This window comes from Balaenoptera physalus (assembly GCF_965194825.1).
Source record: "Balaenoptera physalus genome assembly, chromosome: 3".
NCBI classification, from domain to species: domain Eukaryota; kingdom Metazoa; phylum Chordata; class Mammalia; order Artiodactyla; family Balaenopteridae; genus Balaenoptera; species Balaenoptera physalus.
In genome coordinates, this window is record NC_138890.1 from 13,848,508 (window position 1) to 13,874,895 (window position 26,388).

Sequence of the window (26,388 nt, forward strand, 5' to 3'; positions counted from 1 at the left end):
GTTGGCCTTTCCTGCTGTTGGTGCCATCAGGTACCCACTCACCCCCCTCAGGGAGGATGGAAGGGGCTCCTCTTACTTTCCAGAGTTAAGATCAGGTGACCCTGACACAAAAGGCAGCAAAAGTGGACGGGTCGCCACCTGGGGAAGGTACTTATTAGCATTGGGTGAGCAGATGAGAGACATGCACCTTCTGTGAAGTTTAAGATGGTGGGAGCATGCCCACTTCGTTACCTTGGTTTATTGCAGAAGGGAGAAAGTAACTTAAATTGCTTAGAAAAATTAGGGTCACGTTGAATCAGTTTAACCAGTCTTCTAAGTCTATGAACTAGGGTTGGCTAATTTTTCTTTTAAGTTATTTTAAAAAGTTAACCCAGTGACATAGAAGAGCCTGAGCTACTCCAGTAGGTGGCCTATGGAGTGAAATGCAGTACAGGTGTCTCAGGCCCCGAGATAGTGGGTCTTCGGTTTTAGGGGTGCTGAGTATGAGCAAAGGTGAGGTGAGCTGGGCCCTAGAGAAGGGTGGTCTGAGATCACGTTTACTGCCTGGGAGAAGGTGGGCATTGGTGAGACCCAGGGCGTAGCCTATGGCCCTGGATGGCCACTTTCTGCTTCACTAGGAGAACGTAGTGGGTTGAGGTGTGGCGGTCCTGTGTGACCATCAGGACCCAGGACCCTCATGAACTGGAGGGACGTGTCTTTGACCCTGCCAGATCTCGGCTGGCTCTGGGGGCTGGGTGCGGAACTTGATTTGTCCTTGTGTCTCTTCCTCCCCAAACAAATAGTGCTTTGTGTTAGATGAAAGTGTGATAAATAACAGGTAAAAGAATAAAATATCTGAGGGACTGTCTTGTATATACGAGTTCTGCTCTGTTCCCAAGAGTGAAGTAGTGATGGATAGGTGGAAATTAGAAGGACATGGCCCTTAACTTAGCCTGAAAAAGAGCTTTGTAGCAATTAGAGGGACCAGGAAGAGGCTCGATGTGATTCCTGTGCCCCAGGAGCTGGTTGGTAATCAGCATTTTCTTTTTTTTTTTGATGTGGACCATTTTTTTTTTTTTAAATAAATTTATTTTATTTATTTATTTTTGGCTGCGTTGGGTCTTCGTTGCTCCGCGCGGGCTTTCTCTAGTTGCAGTGAGTGGGGGCTACTCTTCGTTGTGGTGCGCGGGCTTCTCATTGCAGTGGCTTCTGTTGCGGAGCACGGGCTCTAGGCACGCAGGCTCAGTAGTTGCGGCGCACAGGCTTAGTTGCTCCGTGGCATGTGGGATCTTCCCGGACCAGGGCTCGAACCCGTGTCCCCTGCATTGGCAGGCAGATTCTTAACCACTGCGCCACCAGGGAAGCCTGATGTGGACCATTTTTAAAGTCTGTATTGGATCTGTTACAATATTGCCTTTGTTTCATGTTTTGGTTTTTTGGCCTTGAGGCACATGGGATCTTAGCTCCGACCGGGGATCGAACCCACACCCCCTGCATTGGAAGGCGAAGTCAACCACTGGACCACCAGGGAAGTCCCGGTAATCAGCATTTTCTAGATTCTGAGAATTTTCTAGCTTGAGGTTTTGGACACTTTTCCAAACAGACCTAGAGCGATTAAGACACTTCTCTGAAACATCCACATGAATTTTTCCAACAGCTGCTGCTTCCTAGTTTGAGAATGTTTCCCTGTTTCATGCATTGCTCAAATGTTTCCAAATCCTGACTCTTCTTGCAGCGTTCAGGGGAGAAGACAGGTGGGTGTCTTACCCAATGACAATACTGGTTTTGAGAGTAGGGAGAGGGGTTGTGGACACAGGAAGGAAAGGGGCCTTGGGGACCTGGCACTTGGAAAAAAAATGACTTGGGTCTGAGAGTGACATCTGCTTGATGATGACCAAGACACCATCAGGGTCCTGATTTTGAGGTCATGGGTGGGAGTGAGGAATCAGGTGAGTTGGGTGAGGGCAGCAGCCTGGTGCCTCATATGCAGAGCTGGGAGGACCAGCACATGCCCTGGCCACCACCCACCTTAGGAAGCGCTCCCACAGGGCCTGGGCCGTCCCCCAGCTCCATGTCCCTTGGGCCATGTGTCTTTTGCTGTCCTCGCACTCTCCTTGCTGTGTCTGTGGCCAGAGGACCTGTCTCCTTCCCACTGGTCTGTGTCTGCTCTGTTCCCTACCTCATGCGTGAGTGCTGTGCTGTTCTGATGGAAGGAAAGAAGATAATTCTGCACATCTGTTCCTTGCCAAGGACCCCTGGTCCTCTCTGTGGAGTGCTAAGAGTGGTTGTCTTGTGTGTACATCTCACACAATGGAAAAGAAGATGAAAAGGTCCTAGTTTATGACCTAGGCTGGCAGTGGTTTTTTTTTTTCCCTTAATTTTTTGCTGCGCCCCGCGGCATGAGGGATCTTCATTTCCAACCAGCATCAAACCCGTCCCCCCGACAGTGGAAGTGCAGAGTCTTAACCACTGGACTACCAGGGAAGTCCCTGGTAGTGTTGATCAAGTCCTTTAAGCCCCTTCCCTTGGCTTGTATGTACCCTGGCAGGTAGGGGCTCAGAAATATGTGCTTCGTCAACCTCTGAGGGTTTTAGTGCCTTTTGCAGAAGGTGAAGATGCACACGAGTTATTGAATTTGCTGTATGGTCCATGGAATGAGGGTTTGCACAACAAGGCTCATTCCTCCAGGAGGTCTCTAGCAATTCAGTAAAGGGTTAAGTTAGTGTGCTCTTGTAAGAGCGAATCGAGGATGTGCTAATCTTTGCTTTAGGAAGTTTTTCCGTAGCCTTGGGAAGGATCCAGCCTTAGGATGGCCTTAAGAGTCCGACTGCCCTCAAAGGTGTGGTGGTTCAGATTTGAGCCTGGGTCTGGGAGATGGCTGACCTGCATCTGGATCCCCATTTAACTTCTTAATCCTGTGACCCTGGCCAATCACCTTGACTTATCTTAGCCTCTGTTTTTTTCACTTGTCAAGTGTGGGCATCAGTGGCAGTCCCCCGTGTGAAGTGTGGGTGACAGTGACAGTCTCCCAGTGTGAAGTGTGGTTAGTGTTGGTAGTACCTCATTCTGTGGTTATGAGGATTAAATGAAAATCAGGTATGTAAAGTACTGGCACCACGCCTGGCACCACATAAAGAATTTAATAATCATTATCCATTGTTGCACTTTTCTTTTCCTCCTTTAGTAACAAAATCTCTTGTCAACGTGTTAAAGGTGATTTTTTGGATGTTCCTGCCTTTGTCAGCAGTGAGCTTTTTTTTTCTGTAGCAGTTTGAATCTGTGTGCCCAGTGGTAGCTTTCTCAATGGAGAGTCAGGCCCTCCCCTTTCTGTGCCACCAAAGTCCGATGAACACTGATGAGTCCTGGACCATGGGGGACAGTGGAGCAGTAGTGTGACTGGGGTCTTGGGGACAGACCTGCAGTGCCTGGGGCTCAGGCTGGATCTTGGTGCTGGATGGTTAGGTAGGACCTAGGTCTGTGTGAGGTGGCTGGTGACAGAACATGGCAGTGGGGTAGGCCTTGGAGGAGGCCAGAGGGTCCCTGCAAGGCTGGCCCAGTAAAGGTGAGGTGAGTGAACACCCCTACCCTTGCCCCCGTGGCACTACTCCTCCTCTCTCCTCCTCGCCCCTTTTGGTCTGGGAGGGCTGGTGGCCTGGGACTCGAGGCGACTTCCCAGGGGATTTCTTGCTTTGGGTTGGGTTGTATTGGCAGGACGGTGCTTTGAGAACATTGGAATGAGGTGGACTTTGTGGGCTACTTGGGAACCTGACCCTACTTAGGACAGTGTTTCTCTGGAATGTGTGGTCTACGTTCTCAACAGCTGACAGCTTAGAAGTACACCTTTGCCTGGAAGATAAAGTGTGTGCTGGCCTCGTGTGTGCCCATGTGGTGTCCTATATATATTGGTTTTGTGTGCACCCTTGTGTGTGCATGTGCACATGTGCTTATGCACGTGTGTGATGGCTCTATATGTGCTTGTGCGTGTGTGTATGTGTACAAATGGAGGAAAGACATTTCAGTCCGTGTTGGTCATGGGCTTCATGTGGCAGAGTCCTGCCTTTTGTGGGGTCCCTGGCCCACTCTGGGGTGAGTCTCAGGTACAGACAAAGTCCCACTGAGGGCACAGCCCACAGGTTTCTTTGGGCTTCTTATTTTAAGTCAGATTCACATGACATTTGCATTGTACCTCATAGCACATCAGGTTTAGTACTAAAATCTTCTACCAGCAAGGAAATCTCCAACTCGCAGCGGAAGCCAAAACAAAGCGTATTTAAAAATTCTGGTGTCCTTGCCATTGCACCCCAGGAAGCAGGCCTTTCACTCTTCTAAAGCTTTGGTAGGGGCCAGGGATTTGGTCTTTGCTGCCTCTCTCTTCCAGGAGCAGGCTTCTCTATGTGTCTGACTCTCTAGCACGGTTTCCTTCTTGCTTGCTCCCTAGATGCTGGCTCTTTGGCTGAGTCAAGCAGAACTCTTCCCAGCCAGCAAGGCCCTGTGTCTGCCCAGCACCTCTTCTCCCCAGTGGCCCTTCTGTGAGGATAAAGTGATGGGAAGTGTCTATGCAAGGTGCTGGGAAGCTCTGATGGCCTAGAGGAGCCTGGTGTAGCCCACCCTTCCCTCTTCCCTACCTCCTCTGAGACCTTGGGAAGGCTCTGCTTCTTCCATCTTGGGCTCATTTTACCTTATAAGGGCTGGGGGCAGTGAGGACAGTTTGACGGTTCTCTGAAACACCCTCCCTGAGGAGCCCCTATGTTCCTGACCTCCTCTGATCATACTTTTATTGTTGGGTACATTGTCAGGAAGATGTGGTGTCTCTTCATGTCATTTCTCAATTTGTTCTTTTTTTTTTAAATTTTTAATATTTATTTATTTATTTGGCTGCGCCGGGTCTTAGTTGAGGCACGTGGGATCTTCGTCGTGGCACGCAGGATCTTTTTTTAGTTGGGGCATGCGAACTCTTAGTTGCGGCATGTGGTATCTAGTTCCCTGACCAGGGATCGAACCTGGGCCCCCTGCATTGGGAGCATGGAGTCTTAGCCACTGAATCACCAGGGAAGTCCCTCTTAATTTGTTCTTAATTGGCTTATGTAGTGTAAGCCACAATTTACTGATAAATGTTGCCATCGTTGTAGTTTCTTCCTTGGAACTTTGCAGCATTTTAATCATTCATGCAGTTTTTGTGATCGTTGTGATACATCATCAGAGTTTGTGGCAATGATGAAGCGTCTGGGGCTGGGAACTGGCTTGTTGGCCTGGACCTTGCCATGAGGCCTCGGGACTCCTGGGCTGAACACGTGGCCTCAGTCACGGCCATCAGTGCTGTGATGTGGTTGTTGGATGGCTCCAGCCACGTGTCAGAAGTTACTAGATGGTTTTGACTGTTTGACCTGGTTCCTGACAGATAGAGAAACTGAATTCTGCCTCTTAGGAAAGCTTGGTTGCTCAGATGGTTGTAGCTTGTTTTGTATTTGAAGACCCAGCATCAGACTGGATTTCCAGAATTCTACCAAGGCCACCCTTCTGTCCAAAACTCAGCTAGGGGGCATCTGGAGGTTTGTGTGTGGACAATGCTGACCTTGCCGCCTGCCTGGGTACTCACTAGCTGCTCTGGACTTGGTTCTAGGCAGACCCTTTGGTGTTCTGGAAAGTACCACCTTACATAGACCTCAGTCACTTGTTCTCAGTCTCCTGTTGCCTGCCTGGAGGATGGGACCCTTCATGAGGATCAAGGTGGCAGAGGCCAACTGAGGCTCCAGGTCCGTCCAGCAATAGTGGGACAGCTGGTGGGTGCTTTCCTTGGTAGTGAGCAGACAGTAGCCCTGCCTCCCAGGAAGTGCCCAAGTGCCACAGGGGCCCTTCTGGGCAGGGGTGAGGGGGTGGGGGAGTAGGGGAGTGGGTTTTAGAGGTGAAAACTGGAGGTCCTCTCCTGGACTGTGTGGTCTGCCCAGTTTACATTTCTTTTTTAAAAAAATAAATTTATTTTAATTTTGGCTGCGTTGGGTCTTTGTTGCTGCGCACGGGCTTTCTCTAGTTGTGGCGAGCGAGGGCTACTCTTGGTTGTGTTGTGTTGGATTCTCATTGCAGTGGTTTCTCTTGTTGTGGAGCACGGGCTCTAGGCACGCGGGTTTCAGTAGTTGTGGCACTCAGGCTCAGTAGTTGTGGCTCGCAGGCTCTAGGGCGCAGGCTCAGTAGTTGTGGCACACGGACTTAGTTGCTCCTCGGCATGTGGAATCTTCCCGGACCAGGGCTCGAACCCATGTCCCCTGCATTGGCAGGCAGATTCTTAACCACTGCGCCACCAGAGAAGTCCCCCTGGTTTACATTTCTTTGGTGATATTTCTGCCATCCTACCTGCTGTTTCCTGACCAAAATAGTCTTATCTTGGACCTTACAGGGATAAGCTTTGTGAACTACTTTTAGATTTTGTTTGGATTTCAAGACCATGAAGTTTTTTCCTTTAGGCCCAGGTAGGTCTTCATTTATATACAATGGGGCCAGCACAGAACACTGCTCCTTCGGTGCTCTTGAACAGGCTTTCCCTTCTCTATTCCAGTTCTGGAAAGTGAGATACCGGTTCTTAAACTTGTGGGGAGCACCTGCCCTAGTTACCAGATTGCGCCAGATTGCTGCTTGTTCACCAAGACCGCCTGTTTGAAGATGGCCAGTGAGGAAGTATAAACTCTGGGCTCAGCTTATGGCCTTCATGTTGCTCCTCAGAGAGACTTGGGGTGATGTGCTGGTCTTTGCCCTGTCCATGAATATGCAGGTCAAGGTTGGTGCCCGTGTCATCACAGAGTTGGGGGCTGTTTTTACGGCATGGAGAAGGTGCTCAGCTGGTGGCTTTGCTTCTGCTTTCTCAGCACACACAGGCCCACGGCCACAGGACCTGGGTTGAGGCAGCACATGGCTCCTGTGGCCAGGGCCCGGGACCTCTCAGAGGCAGTGGAGGACATCTAGTTCTCCACTTGGTGAAAGAAGGATTCTTGCTTTTCCAGGAGATTGTGTGATAAATAAGGTGTTGCTTCTTTAAAAACAAACTCAAGAAAACTTGCCACAAGAATGGAATGGCTGGAGGTTTTATTTCTTGACATGAAAATAAATACTGATACAGCTGGTTGACATGCTGTGTGACGTGGAGGCCACCTGGATGGTGCCTTCTTGGCAATGAGGCCCACTGCTTTGGGAACCTCCTGTTCAGGCTGCCTGCTATGATGGAGATCTTCTGCGGTTGGGGCTTTTTGTGATCCTCATTCTCAAATTTTTCTGTTCCGAGAGGTCCTGGAGACTCAGTTACCTCCTCAGCCTCCCCCTTGTTAGTCGTCCCAGGAGGACACTATATTTTGCAGTCACAGGTCACACAGGGACATGTCTGTTTGGAAAGGAGACTGCCTGCTTGCCAAGCCAAACTAGGTGGGGAACCCCAGAAAATCATTTTTGCCCTTCTCCTTATTCTGGAGCAGTTAACCAAAGTGATAATTGAGGTGCTATGGGCGTTTCTATCTGAAATTATTGGTAATGAACGAAATGTCCTCCTCCTGTTGGAGTTGGGTACCTCATGTGGGGTCATTTGGTGTCACTGTTTTCCCACATAGCATCCATGGACTTGGCCAGTGTGGTGACTGACTCCCCTGGGCCTGGCTTTGTGTCGGCCTCACAAGATAAGTGGGTTTGGTACCTTGAGGAGGGGATGCAGTGTTTTCCTCTTCAGTGACGTTGATTGCTGAGTGCACTGTTGGGGCTAGTTGTCTGTGTCTCTGTTGTCTTGAGTTTGACGTGTCTGGACCTCAGGGCTCACACCACCAGTGGGCCTGCGTAAGGGTTTCTGAGTCTGGCTCAGGTGCTCCAAGGAATAGGTTTGGGTTGTGCTGTGATATCTCTGGCTTCCACGTATAGGAAAAGATTGTGCCCAAGATGAGTTAGTTATCTTTATCATTCATCTGACAGGGATTTCTTGACTCCCTTGGTTCATGGCTGTGAGATGGGGCTGGAATAGGTGTGTCCTGGGGAGACAGAGTGCTCTGGGAGGCAAGAACTGGGGTGATGAAACTTAGCATACTTGAAGTCCATCTGAGGTATAACATTAGATGCTGCTTTCATCTCACTATTCTAAGTCTTTCCAGTATCTTTTTGTGCAATTTATTTGGGGAGTGGAGGGAAGGACTGGTTGATAGTAGAACATGTCAGGGACATGGGAGATCTGGGAAACAGGGTTCTAGAGCCATGCTTTTTGGCTGTGGGTGTACGAGGCCCATGGGCCTTTTTCTGTACACACTAAGGCCTCGAAAGGTTAAAATGATTTGTTGTTCTACCTCAAAGAGACATTGTGCTGAGTGAGATACGCCAGACAGAAAAGGACAAATACTGCATGATTCTATTTATATGAGGCGCCTAGAGTAGTCAAATTCATAGAGACAGAAAGTAGGATGGTGGTTGCATGGATGGGCATGGGAGGGAGGGAAAAATGGGTAGTTAGTGTTTAATGGGGACAGAGTTTCCATTTTGCAAGGTGAAAAAGTTCTGGAGATGGGTGATGGTGATGGCTGTACAACAGTGTGAATGTACTTAATGCCACTGAACTGTACACTTAAAAATGACTAAGACCAAAAAAATGATTTAAGACAGTAAATTTTATGCTATGTATATTTTAGCACAGTAAAAAAAAGAAAAAACCCCAGAGCCTTTCTGAATTCAGAAATATCCTGCATCCTTATGAGAGCATGCATGCATTTTTAAAAATAAATAAATTTATTTATTTTTGGCTGCATTGGGTCTTCGTTGCTGCATGCGGGCTTCTCATTGTGGTGGCTTCTCTTGTTGTGGAGCATGGGCTCTAGGCACGTGGGCTGCACTAGTTGTGGCGCGCAGGCTCAGCAGTTGTGGCTCGCAGGCTCTAGAGCTCAGGCTCAGTGGCTGTGGTGCACGGGCTTAGTTGCTCCGCGGCATGTGGGTTCCTCCCGGACCAGGGATCGAACCCATGTCCCCTGCATTGGCAGGTGGACTCCCAAGCACTGCGCCACCAGGGAAGCCCGGCAGGCGGATTCTTAACCACTGCACCACCAGGGAAGCCCAGAGCATGCATTTTTATCCTCCAAGAGTTAGCTTAGGGAGAAATGAACAGAGGCACTCACATTTTGATGGTCTACCTTATGCCAGATACTAGGGGCTTTAAAAAAAAAAAAAAAAAGATATACGTGGTTCTAGAAGGCTCCTTGTAACATCATCTTGGGAGCGTGATTCCGTGGGTGTTCTTTGGTCCTTAGAGCCATGGGGCCTGGATGCACTTCCTCCCCAGTAGAGTCACACAGAACTGGAGTCTGCAAGAATTTAGGGGGACAGTCCAGGAACATTTGAGGTCTTCTCTCCTCCAGTGCTCAGCACAGAGATTGAAGGTGTTTCTTGGTTTTCTGTGGCTCTTTGTTAGAGAATTCCCTTAGTATGGCACATATTGGTGTGTATGCACAGAAGGGGAGACTCTAGTTTGTAGATCCTCGTTACTAACACAAAAGTTATTTCCTCTTTTGTTCTTGTGACGCTTTCTTCAAGGTATCCTTTAATATCGTAATGCCCTAATGCTAGACATTTCAGACACTTACCAAAGTCTCAGACTTGTCTAGATGTGGACATTTGATCCCTGGGCTTTTTAAAATTTTATTTTATTTTTTATTTTATTCATTTATTTTGTTTTATTTATTTTTTATTATTATTTTTGGCTGTGTCGGGTCAGTTGCGGCACGCGGGATCTTTGATGAGGCATGCAGGATCTTTGATGAGGCATGCAGGATCTTTCGTTGCGGCACGCGTACTTCTCTCTAGTGGTGGCGTGCAGGTTTTCTTTTCTTTAGTTGTTGTGTGCTGGCTCCAGAGTGCGTTGGCTCTATAGTTTGAGGCACACTGGCTCTGTTGTTGAGGCACGTGAGCTCAGTAGTTGTGGCGTGCGGGCTTAGTTGCCCTGTGGCCTGTGGGATGTTAGTTCCCTGACCAGGGATCGAACCCGCGTTCCCTGCATTGGAAGGCGGATTCTTAACCCTGGACCACCAGAGAAGTTCCTGATCCCTGGGCATTTTAAGTATGGGGGTTTATCTGAAGTGTTGAACTGCCGAGTGGACTGCCTGGGCAGCTGCTAGGGAGCAAGGGTGGAAACACTGAAAGGAACCTTGTTATAAGGAGTCAAAATATTTTGAGGAACAACATTAATCATAGTAGTCGAAGTAAGAACTAGTTGCTTCTCTTTAAGAGCCTGCCTGGAGCCAGGGCCTGCCACTTGGTCCTCAGGATGGTCTTGAGTCCTAAGGGGCTAGGTGGGCTCCCAGGGGCACAGTTGGATTTGGCCCCAGGCTGGACGGACTGTTTAATTGTCAGGAGGGTTGTGGCTGAGCAGCTGGCTGTGTGATTCATCAGTAGGATTCTGTTCATTATCATCAGGATGGTCTGGTAGTGTGAAAGGGAGGGAAGCTTAGAAGAAAGGAGGGTCATGCTGGAGTCAAGTTTTCGAGAGGGCAGGGACTTCTGTTGGAAGGATTGTCGATGGGTTTTTTAGGGAGGGATATGGAATCTTGGCAATAGAAAGGGGGAGGGGAGTGCAGGGTGTGGGTGAATGGGTGCTGGGGTAGGTCACACTTCTTATTGGTGATAGGGGAAGCCCTTCCAGACACAAGGCCATTGAGGCCTATGGGAATCTCCAGGCGCCTTTCTCCAAACAGCCATGTGAGGGAGTTGGGGAGAGCTCCCCCCCACCCCAGGAAGCTCTGGGCTCCACAGGGACTGTGGTGATGCTGTGGCCTTGCCTATCTCCATATTGTTTCTTCCTGATGTTATATTTATATTGTTATGTTTTTGCATGAAGTTGGTGGTGAAAACATAGTGGTTGAGTATTTATAACTCACAGAGGATGCCATTTTGTCATTTCTTCTCCATGCCTCCTTGGGCCTTGGATAAGGAGATGAGCAAGAGCCCTTTCTCTTGTGGAGTGTAGAGCGTTTGGGGGAGAGAACCTAGTGGGATGCTTGATGTCAGATGTCAAGATCAGCCGTGCCACGTGATGAGGCTGTAGTCCTCGGGGATGGAAGGGGGGAGAGGGTGCCTGAGTAACACATGTTTTGAGTCTGAAAGGTGAGTGGGGGAAAGGAAGGACTTTCCTGGCAGTGAGAATAGCACGTGCAAAGGCCCAGTCGTGGAGGAAGGCAGATATGGTGGGTAAGATGAATCGAAACAAGGCCTGTGTGGTTGGAGCCAGGAGCGTGGTGTGTGTACACCTACTATGTGCGTACCAGATGACTTCATAGGGTCACCTGCGCCTAAACAGTCAGGGCCTTAAAGGCTGTGGTGAGGTGTTGGGGGGTTTTAAGGAGCTTTAGGAACAGCTGCATTGGCATAGTGTGGGGAGTGGACAGTCTGTCTCTTGGTGAGGCCGTGGTTACTGTGGCTGAGGGAGGAGAGGCAGGGGCAGACCAGGGGTCTGGAGGGCACATACTGGTTGTTACCCTGGTGGATGCTTTGGCTTGACAGTGGAGACCGGCCAGCTCTGATTGCCAAGGATAGGCTTGTGCAGCTGGCCTCACTGTCGACTCCTTGGCCCTCATGGGGGTTGGTTCTTTGCCTCTCTAGTCTGCCAAGTCATGCTCTCCCTCACTCTGTGGGGATATAGGGTTAATGAGGCTCTTTGCCTTGGGGAGAGCAGGTACTGCTTGGTCCCCTGGGGCTGACGTGGAGCTGAAGCACCCCCTTGCTGTGCCTCTGCCTTGACTTCTTGTCTCAGGCATGCTGCTCTGCCTGAGTCATCTCTGTCCCTTTAATGCTCAGCAGAGCCTGTTAGGGCCATGGTTCCCTCCTGCTTTCAAGGATCAGGTAGTCAGTATTTTTGGCCGTTACTGTCTTTGTCATTACTACTCAGCTCTGCCCTGTAGATGAAAGCAGCTGGAGACAGTGCAAACTTGAGTGGGCGTGGCTGTGTCCCAGGAAAACCATTCGCCAGAACAGGCCCAGGCAGTAGTTTGCCGACCCCTGGATTAGGGAATTGACTCTGACCCAAGTTAATCTTTCCCTAACCAGCCAGCGCATGTTGGAGCAGTGTGACCTCTGGGCTTCCTTGAGATGATCCACTATTGCCCTGCCTCAGTTTCTCCCTCTCTCATAGAGCTAGCTGGGGACTTCCTCTCCTTGGCAGTTAGCAGTACAGTCGCTAAGACTGTTGGCACAGAGGGTCTGGGTGGGGTGCTCATTTTGTGTGGAACAAGTGGACTTTGTGGACCTAGGGGTGGGAGAAGGTGAATAGTATTATTGCTGGGTTTCATCTTGGAGGTTTTTTGGCTTAATATCATGTTCCCGGGCTTGGATTAGAGCCAGAGTGGTAAATATTTGGGTGCAGATACAATTGAAGAATTTTAGAGACTGCACAAGTGTTTGGTGAGTGCAGACGGTGGTAGGAGGAGATCAGAGGTGTGCAGCTTCCATAGGGCCAGGCCTCGGAAGGGATGATGGGGCCCTCTGGGGGGCACCTTGGAGAGCCCAGGCTTCCCCATCAGGTGCCCATGGCCTCTGAGAGCTGTCCCTGGGCTGGCCATGGGCATTGCAGCTGGAGCGTCTCTAAGGAACTGGAGCTCCCTAGACAGCAGCCAGTGTCTGGCCGGGGGCTCCTCCCCTCAGGTTAAAAGGGAGCGGACCTCTCTTACCTGAGCTGGAGAGGATGAATTGGCAACAGTGGACTTTTGTTGCCCAAAGTGCAGTGACTTGATTTCATGTAAATCACCAATCTCTGCCTCCTTACCAAGTGTGATCTCCCTCAGATTGGGAAATTGTTGTTTGGGTAGGTTGAAGATTCGGGGTGTTGTGTGTGTATGCATGTAAGTGGAGTACCCAGGTGCAGGGTCAGAGCCAAACCATAATGATTTATCAAGGGAGTGGAAGAGTCTCTGATGAGTTGGTAATTGTGTACTTAAGGGTTACTTGATACTGTTTTAAATATATGGGTTGGAAATAAAAACAGTAAAAGCTCTCTAAACCCAGCCGGTGTGGGGTAGATGGCACAGCAGCCCAAATGATATACCAGTGAAAAGTGATTACAGTTTATTTTAGAGAAATGCTCCCAATCCTGATGGTGCTAAGTGGTCTCTGCTTGGTTTCTGCTCCTTCGTGAATTTTGCTCTAATTGTATCAAGGGGTTGTTGGTGTGTGAACTCCTCAGATTGGTTCTTTCTCCCTCAATGTTAAACCATCTCTGCTCATTCATTCTATAAATATTTATTGAGCACCGGACACTGTTGGAGGTGCTTTTTCGACATCAGGCACCAGGCAGACACCCCTTTCCTTGTGGCATTTATGTTCTTGCCGGGTGAGAAAGTCCATAGATACAGTAGCTGTGTTGTGTGGAATTTGAGGAGAGGCCAGGGCTGTGGGAGAGAAAGGGCAGGGTGAGCAGGGTGGGCCGCTTTGAGGGAGACATTTGAGCAGTGATTTGGGGGTGCACGGAGGAGACAGCCATGGTGGGGGAGAGTGATGGAGGCAGAGAGCAGCTAGCACAAATGCTAGCACAAAAGCTAGCAACTACTGTTAGAACAGGCTGTGTACAGACGTTTTTGGGAAATTGTGTGAAGCTGAATATGGACTGGGCATTTGTTGACATTTAGAGATTATTGTATGGTAGTTATGTTTTCAAAGGTCATTTTCAACTTGGGATGCAAATTGAAGAATCGATTGTTAAAATTACAAAGTATCGGGGATTTTGTTGAAAACCTTAAAGGACCCCAGGGTGGGAGGGTGCCTGGTGTGTTGGAGGCCAGCATGGCTGGAGGAGGGTGGACATGTCTCTGGGGTCAAGAGAGGATGGGGCTTCACTCTGAGTGATTGCAGGGCCTTTGGAAGGTTTCGAGCTGAGGAGTGAAAGCAGGGGGTCCAGTTTGCAGACCTCCGTCATATTAAGGGAGGATAGTGTGGCAAGTGGAGGTGTGAGAAGTGGTGGGACCCCAGATGTGTTTGACGGCAAAATCAATAGGATTTCCTGGCAGACTGGATGATTGGTAGTCCTATCAAGAAGGCAACTGCAGCCAAAAAAAAAAAAGGGGACTTTCCGACGGTCCAGTGGTTAAGACTTCTGGCTCCCAATGCAGGGGGCACAGGTTTGATCCCTGATCGGGGAACTAAGATCCCGCATGCCTCATGGTGCACACAAAAAAGAAAAAAAAAAAAAAAAAAAAGGCAACTCCAGATTTTAATCTGAGCATCTTTAAAGACTGAATTTACCATGAGCTGTGGTGGAGAGTGAAAGTCTGAAGTGACCTTAAAACTTCTTGTATGTTGCATACTGCCCCATGATGCACTGTATGCATTATGATAACAGATTGAGGTCACCTTCCTCGCAGGTTAACCCTTCAGGAAAATATCCAGTGTGTCTTGTGGTCTCACGGAGTTAGGGTACTTGGATCTTTGTTGAAAATCATTTGTCCACATGTGCATGGGTGTATTCTGTTCATCTTTCTACTTGTCTGTATTTACGTTCATATCATACTCTCTTGGCTACTGTAACTTTACATACAGCATGTCTTGAAATCAGGTTAGGTAAGTCTTCCAAATTTGTTTCTCTTTTTCAGTGTTTCGCTAGTCTAGGTCCTTTGCATTTCCATATAAATTTTGGAATCAGCCTGTTTTTTTCTGCAAAACATGCTGGCAGTTTTTTTCTTAATAAATAAATTTATTTATTTATTTAATTTTTGGCTGCGTTGGGTCATCGTTGCTTCACACGGGCTTTCTCTAGTTGCGGCGCGCAGGGGCTACTCTTTGTTGTGGTGCGCGGGCTTCTCATTGCGGTGGCTTCTCTTGTTGTGGAGCATGGGCTCTAGGCCCGCGGGCTTCAGTATTTGTGGCATGTGGGCTCAGCAGTTGTGGCTCGCGGCTCTAGAGCGCAGGCTCAGTGGTTGTGGCACACGGGCTTAGTTGCTCTGCGGCATGTGGGATCTTCCCGGACCAGGGCTCGAACCCGTGTGCCCTGCATTGGCAGGCAGAGTCTTAACCACTGCGCCACCAGGGAAGTCCCATGCTGGCAATTTTTGATTGGGGCTTTGAATCTATGAATCAATTTAGGGGAGAATTGGCACCTTCTGACCCATGGAAAAGTCATATCTCTCTGTTTATTTAGGTTTTCTTTCATTTCTCTTAGCAACGTCTTATTGTAGTTTCAGCTTATAGGTCTGGCACATTTTTTTAAAAAATCAGATTTATCCTTAAGTATTTCATGTTTATGGTAGTATTAACTGATTTTTTTTAAAGAGCTTTGAGTTTTGGTTGTTTGTTGCCATTGTGTGGAAATACCACTGACTTTTGTATATTGACCTTAATCCTGAAGAGAGTAGGTGCTTGGAAAAGCCCAGGACCCCTACTTTCTGAGGCTTCCCCCTCCATGGCAGAGAGAGGCCTTGGCTTGGGAGGTAAAAGAACTCGGATTGCAACTTCTGTGGTGGTCCAGTAGGTAAGACTCCGCGCTCCCAATGCAGGCGGCCTGGGATCGATCCCTGGTCGGGGAATTAGATCCCACATGCATGCTGCAACTAAGAGCCCGCATGCCACAGCTAAACATGCTGCAACGAAGATCCCACGTGCTGCAACTGAGACCCAGCGCAGCCTAACTGACTAAGTAAATATTTAAAAATAAAAAAAAAGAGAGAGAGAGAACTAAGATTCATGGCATCTACTGCATTTCCCAGCCTGAATGGGGCCAAAAAGAGTGGCAGAAAGGGCCCCTCTCCCTAGGAGCTAGCCCTGGTGGTGGCTGTAGCAGCCCTGGCCCTCACAGAGGAGGATGCTGTGTGCTTCTTGGTTCCCAAAGGTCTTTCCATAGAGTTCACTGATATTTGCTTATTTTGCAAGTTCTCCTGTGGGAGTGTTTCTCGCCATCCGTGAGCTGTGAATTGCTGTGAACCCAGCTTAAAAATAAAGTTTTCATATCAGAGCAAGCTCCTGGTAGTCATGTGGGTGCAAAGAATGACAACAGAGGTGATATTGACAATATTTGGCAAGCTACAACTGACAGCTGCCTGGGAGTCTGAGATTTGGCTGGTTCACTGGGTTCAATCTCTGTGCCCAGAGCCCTGGACATCTGATGTCACAAAGGAGGGGAAGTTCTGGGGCCATGCTGTCTCTGGGACCTTGGGAGAGCTCCTAAACATTCTTGAGCCTTAGTTTTCCTATCTTTAAACAGGCAGCCTCTTTCTCCCTGGGCAGTGTAAGACCTTTGGAGTTGATCCCTGGGTGAAACTTCTAGTTGCCCTATGGCGGTGAAGCCGCCTCCATGTGGAAGATGAAGTTTGTCCGTCCCTGGGCGCCTCATGCCCTCAGCTTCTTGAGGGCAAACTCTGCACTGCCTGTAATGGTGGGTGGTTTCCTTGGGGTCTGTGTTGGGGAGTGGGCACTGGGGAGGGGAGAGGTCACCTACGGAGAGGGAGACCTGGGTGGCTCTGGGCAAGTTCCTGAATATCAGACATGTCAGATCCCTTATGTGTAAAATGAGGGTGATTGTGTAACTTATCCCTAAGATTGTCCTGGGGATTCAAAGAGATACTGAATTTTAGCATAGTACCTGGAACTCACTACTAAACATCTATTAAATGCTAGTATTTCTATTTCTGCTGTTAATGTCATTACCATTATCATCAAATCCTTGAACTGTTTTCTGTGTGTTCAGTATGTTGGCTTGTGGTTGTGTACCACCTCTTGTCTCCATCCATATTGCTAAAGATGAGATCTGTAGTGTCTGAGATGTTAGTATTTATTGGTTAGTGCACCTTATTGGGTCATACATCAGAGACTGATAGAATTTGATTTCCTCAGCTTGCCCTCCCTTGGAAGGTAGCAGACACAGAGCTCTGGTTGAAATCTAGAATTTCGCTATGTAATTCCAGGGATTGGAGACTTTTTTTTTTTTTTTTTAATAAATTTATTTATTTATGGCTGTGTTGGGTCTTCATTGCCGCGCGCAGGCTTTCTCTAGTTGTGGTGAGCAGGGCCTACTCTTCGTTGCGGTGCGTGGGCTTCTCATTGTGGTGGCTTCTCTTGTTGCGGGGCAGGGGCTCTAGGTGTGCGGGCTTCAGTAGTTGTGGCACGTGGGCTCAGTAGTTGTGGAGCATGGGCTCTTGGCACACGGGCTTCAGTAGTTGTGGCGTGCGTGCTTAGTTGCTCCGCGGCATGTGGGATCTTCCCGGACCAGGGCTCGAACCCATGTCTTCTGCATTTGCAGGCGGATTCTCAACCACTGTGCCACCAGGGAAGCCCGGGATTGGAGATGTTTAAAACTGTCTGTACGTTCCAGAAATTTTCCTTGGAAACTCAGTGTTTCTTCCTCTGTTCTTTGCTTTAGGTTGGCCAGCTCATTGACGGAAGTTGCCTTTTGACATAGCTCCCACCATGGCCGGCTGGTAGGACCACCGTCCCATGCCCAGAAGCCAGGTGAGTGTGTAGTATCTAGTATCTGTGGAACGGAGGCACTGACTTACTCAATAGGCCTTATTAAGGTCCTTGGACATTTGAAACAGAGCACTGCTTTAGAAGCTGATGGCCACCTCCTAGAGGAGAAGGAGGAAGACAGGTACCTCTGGGATTGCACACTGGGCCATTTCCACAGGGCTGCCCAGGCCCTGCCTCCTCCAGGATGGCCGTTTGCTCTCCTCTTGCATCTCAGGGGTCACTCGTTTGAAAAGGCCAGGCCCAAGTAGGATGAACTGTCCTCTGTGAGCATCAGGGGCAGAGGATAATCCTGGCCAAGTGGCCTTTGCCCTCTGGCCATTCCTGTGATTTCCCAATGCTGACAGAAACCGTTAGAATTTATCCTTAGCCACCAGTGCTTGGAGCTCTTTGCCCTTACCGCACCCCGTGCTTGTGGGGAAACTGAGCCATCCCCTACTGCTTAGGGCTCTCAGGTGGAGACTCTGTCCAGGGCTTTCGGGACCCAGAAGGACAGAGCCCAAAACCCAGGTCGGGTTTTGTCTGTTACTGTCAGGCCAGTGATGTTTTGGGCCAGGGCTGCCTACCTGGAGAAGAATGTAGGACTGAGAGACATCTTAGAACACAGAGGTAGCTTGGAGACCTCTTGGGTTGGTTAGCTGCTTCCTCTTATAGGCCAGCTGGCTGGTGACTTTCCAAGGGGTGTATGCCCTTCAAACAGTGTCACAGCTGCACAGGGTAAGAACTGGCTGCTGGGCTGAGCAAGGTATGTGACAAGGGTTGGAGGTCGGTTTGTGAGGTTTCAGCTCTTATCTGCATATAGCAAGATGATAGTATGGGCATGGTCAGGTAGTCCTGGTGTCAGGAAAACATTTCCAGAATGTTTACCCAGCAAAAACAAACTTTACTGGTATTAAAAAAAAATTTTTTTTTAATTGAGATAATTTGCATACCATATAATTCACCCATTTATAGTATACAGTTCAGTGATGTTTTTGTATATTCAGGAGTTGTGCAAATATCATGTCTATCTAGTTCCAGAACACTTTCATCACCTTCAAAAGAAACCCCACACCCATTAGCAGTCCCTCTCCAATCTCCCTTCCTCAGCCCCTGGCAACCACTAATCTACTTTCTATCTCTATGGATTTGCCTGTTCTGGGCATTTCATATCAATGGAATCACATAATATCTATGACCTTGTGTGTCTAACTTCTCATACTCAGCAAGTTTTCAGGGTTCATCCACTCTGTAGCATGAGTCAGTGCTTCATCCATTTTTGTGGCTGAGTATATTCCATCGAATGGATAGACCACATTTTGTTTATCCATTCATCTGGGATAGATTTGGGCTATTCCCACCTTTTGGTAATTATGAATAGTGCTGTGAACATTTATGTACACAAATTTGTGTGGACTTGTTTTCACTTCCTTTGGATATATACCTAGGAGTGGAATTGTTGGGTCATGAGTCTTTAATATTCTGAGGAACTGCCAGACTGTTGTTATTGTGGCTGCACCATTTTACATCCCCCCGAGCCCTGCCCCAGGCCCCCAGAGCTCTCTGGAGACAAAAAATGACTCAAAGTCTGTGCTGGTTTCCTAGGCTAGTTGAGGATCATCAGTGTTGACTGCTCGTTACCTGGTGCTCGTGGCAGCATGCAGTGAGCCAGCCACCTAGAAAGTGGGTTTGGTGCTTGGTTGTCAACAGGCTCTCTTTGGACATTAGTGTTGAAAAATCGTGGTACTTTACGTCTCGACAAGGTCTTACCTGCAGCCCAGAGGGGTGAGTGATCATCCCTTGTCCTATAGCCCAGGGCATTGTCTGAAGGCAGCGGGCTGGCTTAGGGTTCTCTGAAGTCCTCAGCTGGGTGACCCCATCTCTCCCGGGCCCTTTGTTAACTAGGAAGTACATAGTCTGAGCAGTAAGTACTTGCTGAATGAATGAATGAATGAAAGAAAACTGCTCCTTTCCTATCACAGGGCCAACAAGGAAGACACAGCCAGAGCATTACAAAGCAGTTAGTTTGGTGATTCCGGAGGGAATTTCTGGAAGCCCCCTCAGGTGTTCCCTCCGGCCCTGCCTCTCTGTACCCGGTGAGTGAAGGGGCTTGACGGGAAAGGATGGTCTGTGAATGGTTGTGGCAGATGGAGGTCGATGTCAAACAGGCAAAAACACCCTTGAGCAATTTTTTTTTTGGCTGTGGTGTGGGATCTCAGTTCCCTGACCAGGGGTCGAACCTGGGCTCTTGGCAGAGAGAGCACAGAGTCCTAACCCCTGGACCACCAGGAAATTCCCTGAGCAGTTATTTTTAAGAGATGTATAAATATGTCAGCTTGTGTACTTTTTGTCGTGGGTGTAAGTCAGCTCAGCAGATTGATTGATTGTTCCACTTTCAGTTGAACCATGGCCTGAAGTCAGCTGAGGCCTCCCCATTCCTGCTGCCCAGGACTCCGGGCACAGAGGAAGAGCAAGGCAGGAGGAGAGCTGGGTCCTGGGGAGTCTTGAGGCACATACACAGCCCCCACACAATGCCCCCACAGTGTATGTGGCTGTCGGTGTGAATACTGAGGGTCAGGCTGCCTGCTTGGGCTAATGGAATTGGTGTCCACCCTTGAATTTTGCTTGTCGGGTCCTGTTCGTTCAGCAGCTACACATACTGCTCTCGTGCTGAGAGACTGGCCTTGTGCTTGGTGTTAAGGATCAAAATGGGTGTGACTTACAGAAAAACAAACAGGAAAAGCAAATGCAGATGACCCTTAACCAAGGCATAAAAGATACTCAGTCTTTTCTGACACTAAGAATAATGCTCTTTGGAGCTTCCCGAAGATATTTCTGACCCTTTGTCCTGAAAGGTGTACACCATTCTCTTGGTGGGAATCAGGCAGCACCATATGTTGCTTTTGGAGGTTCACAACTCCTCGGAGGGGGATTTTGCTTACCCTTTGCTCCAGCAAGTCCACTTCTAGAAATGTATGCCAAAGATAGACTGTCAAAAATAAGGATTGTGACAAGACTGTTCATTACAACATTCTGAAGTAGCAAACTGGAAATAACTTAGATGTTTGTCATTTGGGGCTGGGACTGATGGGGCTGGATCGCCAGTGGGGTGGAGTCAAGCCCCTGAGCAGAGGAAGGAGGGGTATCTTCTTGTCATGGTGATGGGATTTCTAGGGTGAAATGAGTAGAAAAAATTATAAGGTGAAGGATAAAGAGATGTACTGCACTCACTTTTATCCCTCATAAGGAACGGTGGGGGTGGGATATAGACATGTGTGTTTGTTTATATTTTATTTTATTATTTTTTTAAAATTTATTTTATTTATTTTTGGCTGTGTTGGGTCTTCGTTGCTGCACGCAGGCTTTCTCTAGTTGTGGCGAGTTGTGGCTTTCTCTAGTTGTGGCGAGTGGGGGCTACTCTTCGTTGAGGTGCGCGGGCTTCTCATTGCGGTGGCTTCTCTTGTTGCGGAGCACAGGCTCTAGGCACACAGGCTTCAGTAGTTGTGGCACGCGGGCTCTAGAGCACAGGCTCAGTAGCATGGGCTTAGTTGCTCCGTGGCATGTGGGTTCTTCCCGGATCAGGGCCTCGAACACTTGTACCCTGCATTGGCAGGCGGATTCTTAAGCACTGCGCCACCAGGGAAGCCCTATATTTTATTTATTTATTTATTTTTATATATTTTATTTTTTATTTTTATTTTTCCTTTTTTTTTTGGGCCATGCCATGTGGCACGCGGGATCTTAGTTCCTTGACCAGGGATCGAACCCAGGCCCTCGGCAGTGAGATTGCAGAGTCCTAACCACTGGACCACCAGGGAATTCCCTAAATCATAGTAGTTTGATTGTAAGATACGAGATATGCCATAAAGGCAAAAATTAGAAAAAAATCTTTAACTGTTTTTAGGAATCATATTTTTGGTTTCAGGTCAACAATGCCCATAGTCTTACTGTTATATATTGTAGGAGAAAACAAGTAATTGATGTCTTTAAGAACCAAAATTGGGAATTCCTTGGTGGTCCAGTGGTTAAGACTCCACGCTTCCACTGCTGGGGGCCTGGGTTTGATCCTTGGTTGGGGAACTATGACCTGCACCCTGCCCACGCAAAAAAAAAAAAAAAAAAAAAAAAAAGAACCAAAATTTTTAGGATGAAAGACATATGCAAATAAAAGATCAAAATACTTAAGTGAAAATGTTTTAATTCTAAATCTGCATTGGGAATGTCCCAGTTGTATAAGATGGTACCAGGGTTGTGTCAGAAGGAATCCCCCCCCTCCACCCCACCAAGGGTGGGGCAGGTAAATGTGAATGAGAGTTAGTCCCTGAGTTGGAGCGTCAAATGTATTAAAAAATCCAGGGTTCCTACTGGTGCTCAAAGGAAAGGAAGAAACTCACTGGTGCCCTTCGGAAGGTGTCAGGGAATCAACTCATTTTGAAAATTGGTAGATGATAGAAGGAAAGGAGCAAGCATTTATCCTGCCTCTACTCTATGGACTGTATTTGCAAGGAACAAAAAAGTAGGTAAGAGCTGGTTTCCTTCGAAGATAGATCAGTGCTGCCAGAATTTTCCAGAATCCTCTACTCGCACTGTCCAGTGTGGTACCTGGAATATCGTGATTGAGGAAGTCAAGTTTTAATTTTATTTGATTTAAATCTTTTTAAATAGCCACATGTGGCTAATGGACCGTGTAGCTATTAACATTCTGGCTAATTAATATGAAACGATGGAATTATAAATTCATACATTTGCAAGCATCTGATGAAATGGTGGGTCTAGACAGTGGACCTCAGTAGCTTCCAGCCCCCAGGGAAGGGTGCACATGCTTCCAGAGGGATGTGTGCTTGGTTGGACCTCAAAATCTAGTTTTGGGACATTGGGGTTGTGTTACATTATACCACAGGGATGCCAACTGGCAAAACCCAATTGTGGGAAACAGGACAAATGGCCTGATTTCTTCAACGTATGATTGAAAAGAAAGCAGCGGCGGAACCTATAGATTTCAGCCAAGCGTGACTTCAACAAAGATTGAGGAATGATTGTTTAATTGTTGATGGTGTGAGCATGGGATTGTGGTTTTTTGTCCTTGTAGTGATAAACACTGCACTGTTCATAAATGCATGTTGTATGGCATTTGCTTCTTAGAGGCTAGTGGGCGTGAGGCGTGTGAAAGACCAAGGTGGTCGTCTGACAACCATGGAACCTGGGTGGTGGGCATGAGCAGTTAATTTGTGCTGTTCTCGCTGCTTCTTTGGGTATGTTTGCAATTTTCCGTAATGAAAAGTTTGGAAGATGGGGTTTGACCCAGGCATTCCCTCAGGGAGCTTTATGATTCATGTCACCCAGGGCAGGGGAAACACTCGTTTACAAAAGTGAGGATGGTGGCCGCTTGTGGTTAAAGTTCAAGCAGAAAACCTTCAGCAGAGATTCTGGAATTGCTGTGAGGGGCTGTGACCAGTAGCCTGTCAAGCGGGACAACCTCTTGTTACAGCATTCTCATCTTCTGTAATAACAACACTTAAAGTACCTTCATGGAGCCCTTGAAGAACGTTAGTGATGAAGTGGGCACTGTTCTCATTTCACAGGTGAGGAAGCTGAGGTGTGCGGAGATGGACCAGGCACTCTGGTTTTGACCTAATGTAGTGTGATGCTGATGGCACCTTCTGTTCTGGGAGCACTCTGCCCACCTCCCCCAGCACCCAGAGTGCATTTTATCACCACAGTGCATCAACACCCTGATGCTGTAATGTCCCATATGTTGTTTTCTGACATAAATTAATATATTATTCATTAGAAATCAATCTCACCTCTCTATTGGTGTGGTCTGTCCATAGCAGCCATAGCCAATTAAGACTGGATAAAGTAGGTAGTTAGCTGGTCTTCAGTATGACTTTGTCTTATTAAAAGCACTGCTTTGCAGATTTGATCCTTATGTGTGATCTAGGGATTATTGCAACTCCCAGTGTGCGAGGGACCTCAGCCCCATGTCTCAGCCTGCTCTGTCCACTGCCTACCCCACACATCTGTGTGTGTCCCCCCAATGGCTTACTGGGGCTATGCTGCTATGGGTGGGAGGCCTTTTGTTGAAACCCCAAGGGTGTCCCTGGGGCCCAGTTAGCTCCTGCTCCTTGGTAGAAACTAAGCAGGTGTTTGGGTGAATGCGTGAGTGAAATGGCTATGAGACTGAGGCGTCTGGCACAATCCCAGTGTGAAGCCTGTGACGAACCTGACTTGAATCCGGATCTGCGGTGGTGGCCCGTGTGACCCCTGCCATCAGAGGTCTTGCCCTCTCTCCGAGTTGGCTCCCTGTTGGTAAATTGTCCCATTTGTCTCCCATGTGGTCACAACGCCCATCTGTACCGTGGGCTTGCTGTGGTCCCCTCGGTTGCTGTGAGAAGCTGACGGTTGTTGCTCGTGGAAGGACTGCATCCCAGTTGGCAATGGCTCTTCGATTGTTTGGATCTTGTTACACAAAGGAGTCTTTCCTTGAGGACCCTATTCGGTGCTCTTGGGGGGTCAGAGTAAACCTGCTTTTGCGTTTTAGTAGTTTAGCAGCCGTAGAGGGGTTGTGACTCTTGAGGTTAAGATTACTTTGTTTTTTTGTTTTCCTGCCTTAAAAAATAATAAAGTAAAATTCACATAAAATTCACCATTTAAAACATTTTAAAGTGTACATTGGCATTTAATACAGTCACAATATTGGGCAGCCATCACCTGTAGTTGTAGAACATTTTCATCACCCCAAAGTGAAATTTGTACGTATTAGCCTGTACTCCTGCACTCCCCTACCTCTGTGCCCCCCAGTCCCTAGCAACCATTAATCTATCAATACTTTCTGTCTCTGTAGATTCGCGTGGCTCTGGGCATCTCAGATAAATGGAATCATATACTATATGGCCTTTTGTGTCTGGCTTATCTCACTTAGCATGTTTTCATAGTTCATCTGCATTGTGATATGAATCAGAAATTTATTCCTTTTTTTAAATAAATTTATTTATTTTATTTATTATTGGCTGTGTTGGGTCTTCGTTGCCGTGCGCGGGCTTTCTCTAGTTGTGGCGAGTGGGGGCTACTCTTCGTTGCGGTGCGCGGACTTCTCATTGTAGTGGCTTCTCTTGTTGCGGAGCACAGGCTCTAGGCGCGTGGGCTTCAGTGGTTGTGTCATGCAGGCTCAGTAGTTGTGGCTCGCGGGCTCTAGAGCACAGGTTCAGTAGTTGCGGTGCACGGGCTTAGTTGCTCCGTGGCATGTGGGATCTTCTGGGACCAGGGCTCGAACCCGTGTCCCCTGCATTGGCAGGCGGATTCTTAGCCACGGCGCCACCAGGGAAGCCCTATTCCTTTTTATGGCTGAAAAATATTTCATTGTATGGATATACGACATGTTGTTTATCCATTCACCGATTGATGAACATTTGGGTTGTTCTTACTTGTTGGGTGTTGTGAACAGTGCTGCTTTTTAACATTTATGTACAAGTTTTTGTTTGAATAAATGCACATCTCTTGGGTATATATCTAGAAGTAGAATTGTTGGGTCATATGGTAATTCTGTATTTAACTTTTTGAGGAACTGCCAGACTGTTTCTCACATTACTGCACCATTTTACCATTTTACATTCCCACCAGCAATATGTGGTGGTTCCAATTTCTCCACATCCTCAACAACGCTTATTTTCCTTTTTTTTTTTTTTTAATAGTCATCCTGGTGGGTGAGAGGTGGTATCTCATTGTGGTTTTGATTTGCAGTTCCCTAATGACTAATGATGCTGAACATCTTTTCATGTGCTTATTGGCCATTTGTCTGTCTTTGGAGAAATGTCTTTTCAAGTCTTTTGCCTGTTTTGTTGAATTGGGTTTGTTGCTAAGTTTTAAGAGTTCTTTATATATTCTGACACCAGACCCTTATTAGCGATATGATTTCTAATGTTTTTCCCGCTCTGTTGATCTTTTCACTCTCTTTTGCACAAAAGAATTTAGTTTTGATGAAGTCTAATTTATCTTTTTTCTTTTGTTGTTATTGAGCTTTTGGTGTCATATCTAAGAATCTCTTGCCAAATCGAAGGTCATGATTTACCCTTACATACTCTTCTTCTAAGAGTTTTGTAGGTTTAGCTTTTAATATTTAGGTCTTTGACCTATTTTGAGTTGATTTTCATATATGGTATGCAGTAAGGGTTTTGTTTGGTTTTGATCATTATATTTTTTTATTGACATGAAGACTTTTTTTTTTTTTTTTTTTTTAAATGGGATTTATTTATTTATTTATTTATTTATGGCTGTGTTGGGTCTTCGTTTCTGTGCGAGGGCTTCCTCTAGTTGCGGCAAGCGGGGGCCACTCTTCATCGCGGTGCGCGGGCCTCTCACTGTCGCGGCCTCTCTTGTTGTGGAGCACAGGCTCCAGACGCGCAGGCTCAGTAGTTGTGGCTCACGGGCCTAGTTGCTCCGTGGCATGTGGGATCTTCCCAGACCAGGGCTCGAACCCGTGTCCCCTGCATCGGCAGGCAGATTCTCAACCACTGCGCCACCGGGGAAGCCCAACATGAAGACTTTTTGGCTTATGTAACCAGGAAGGGGAGTGCCATAGCTGGAAGTTCTGAAAGTACTTTTTCTCATCTGTTTAACAAATATGTATTGAACACCTGTTCTGTCCTGGGCCCTGGGATGGTAGCACTGAACAGAGAGATATTCTCTGTTCTTGTGGGGGATGGGGTGGGGGGGGGCAAACACGTAAATGGAGAGATGAGTAAATAGAATGTCAAGTGGTGATGAAGTGGGAAAGGGGTAGAGACCCACCGAAGTGCATACATGGAGGGGAGATACATGTAACTTTGCTGTTTCGGCTGAAGAAGAGAGTGGTATACAGAGACCTGGGGGAGGACCTTCCAGGTAGGGGGAGCAGGAAGTACAAAAGCTCTGAGGTGGGAGTAAACTTGGTTTTCAGAGGAGCAGCTGGGATGTCAGAGTGGCTGGAGCTGAGAGAATAGGGTCGAGGGG

The 26,388-nt window shown here is 47.7% G+C and overlaps 1 protein-coding gene across 5 annotated transcripts in view; it reads left to right on the forward strand.

Annotated features, from left to right (window-relative positions):
• The window catches only part of GATAD2A (GATA zinc finger domain containing 2A), a 99,544-nt gene that overhangs the window by 21,080 nt on the left and 52,076 nt on the right, over nt 1-26,388 (forward strand). For 4 of the 5 annotated variants that reach the window (XM_082457681.1, XM_082457680.1, XM_082457674.1 and 1 more), the window contains one exon: nt 17,318-17,406. In XM_082457681.1, the coding sequence (XP_082313807.1) occupies nt 17,392-17,406 (15 nt within the window). In that variant the 5' untranslated portion in view covers nt 17,318-17,391. Of the gene's footprint in view, nt 1-17,317; nt 17,407-19,382; nt 19,497-26,388 lie in introns of those variants that run through there. The other variant, XM_082457683.1, reaches the window with a different exon arrangement.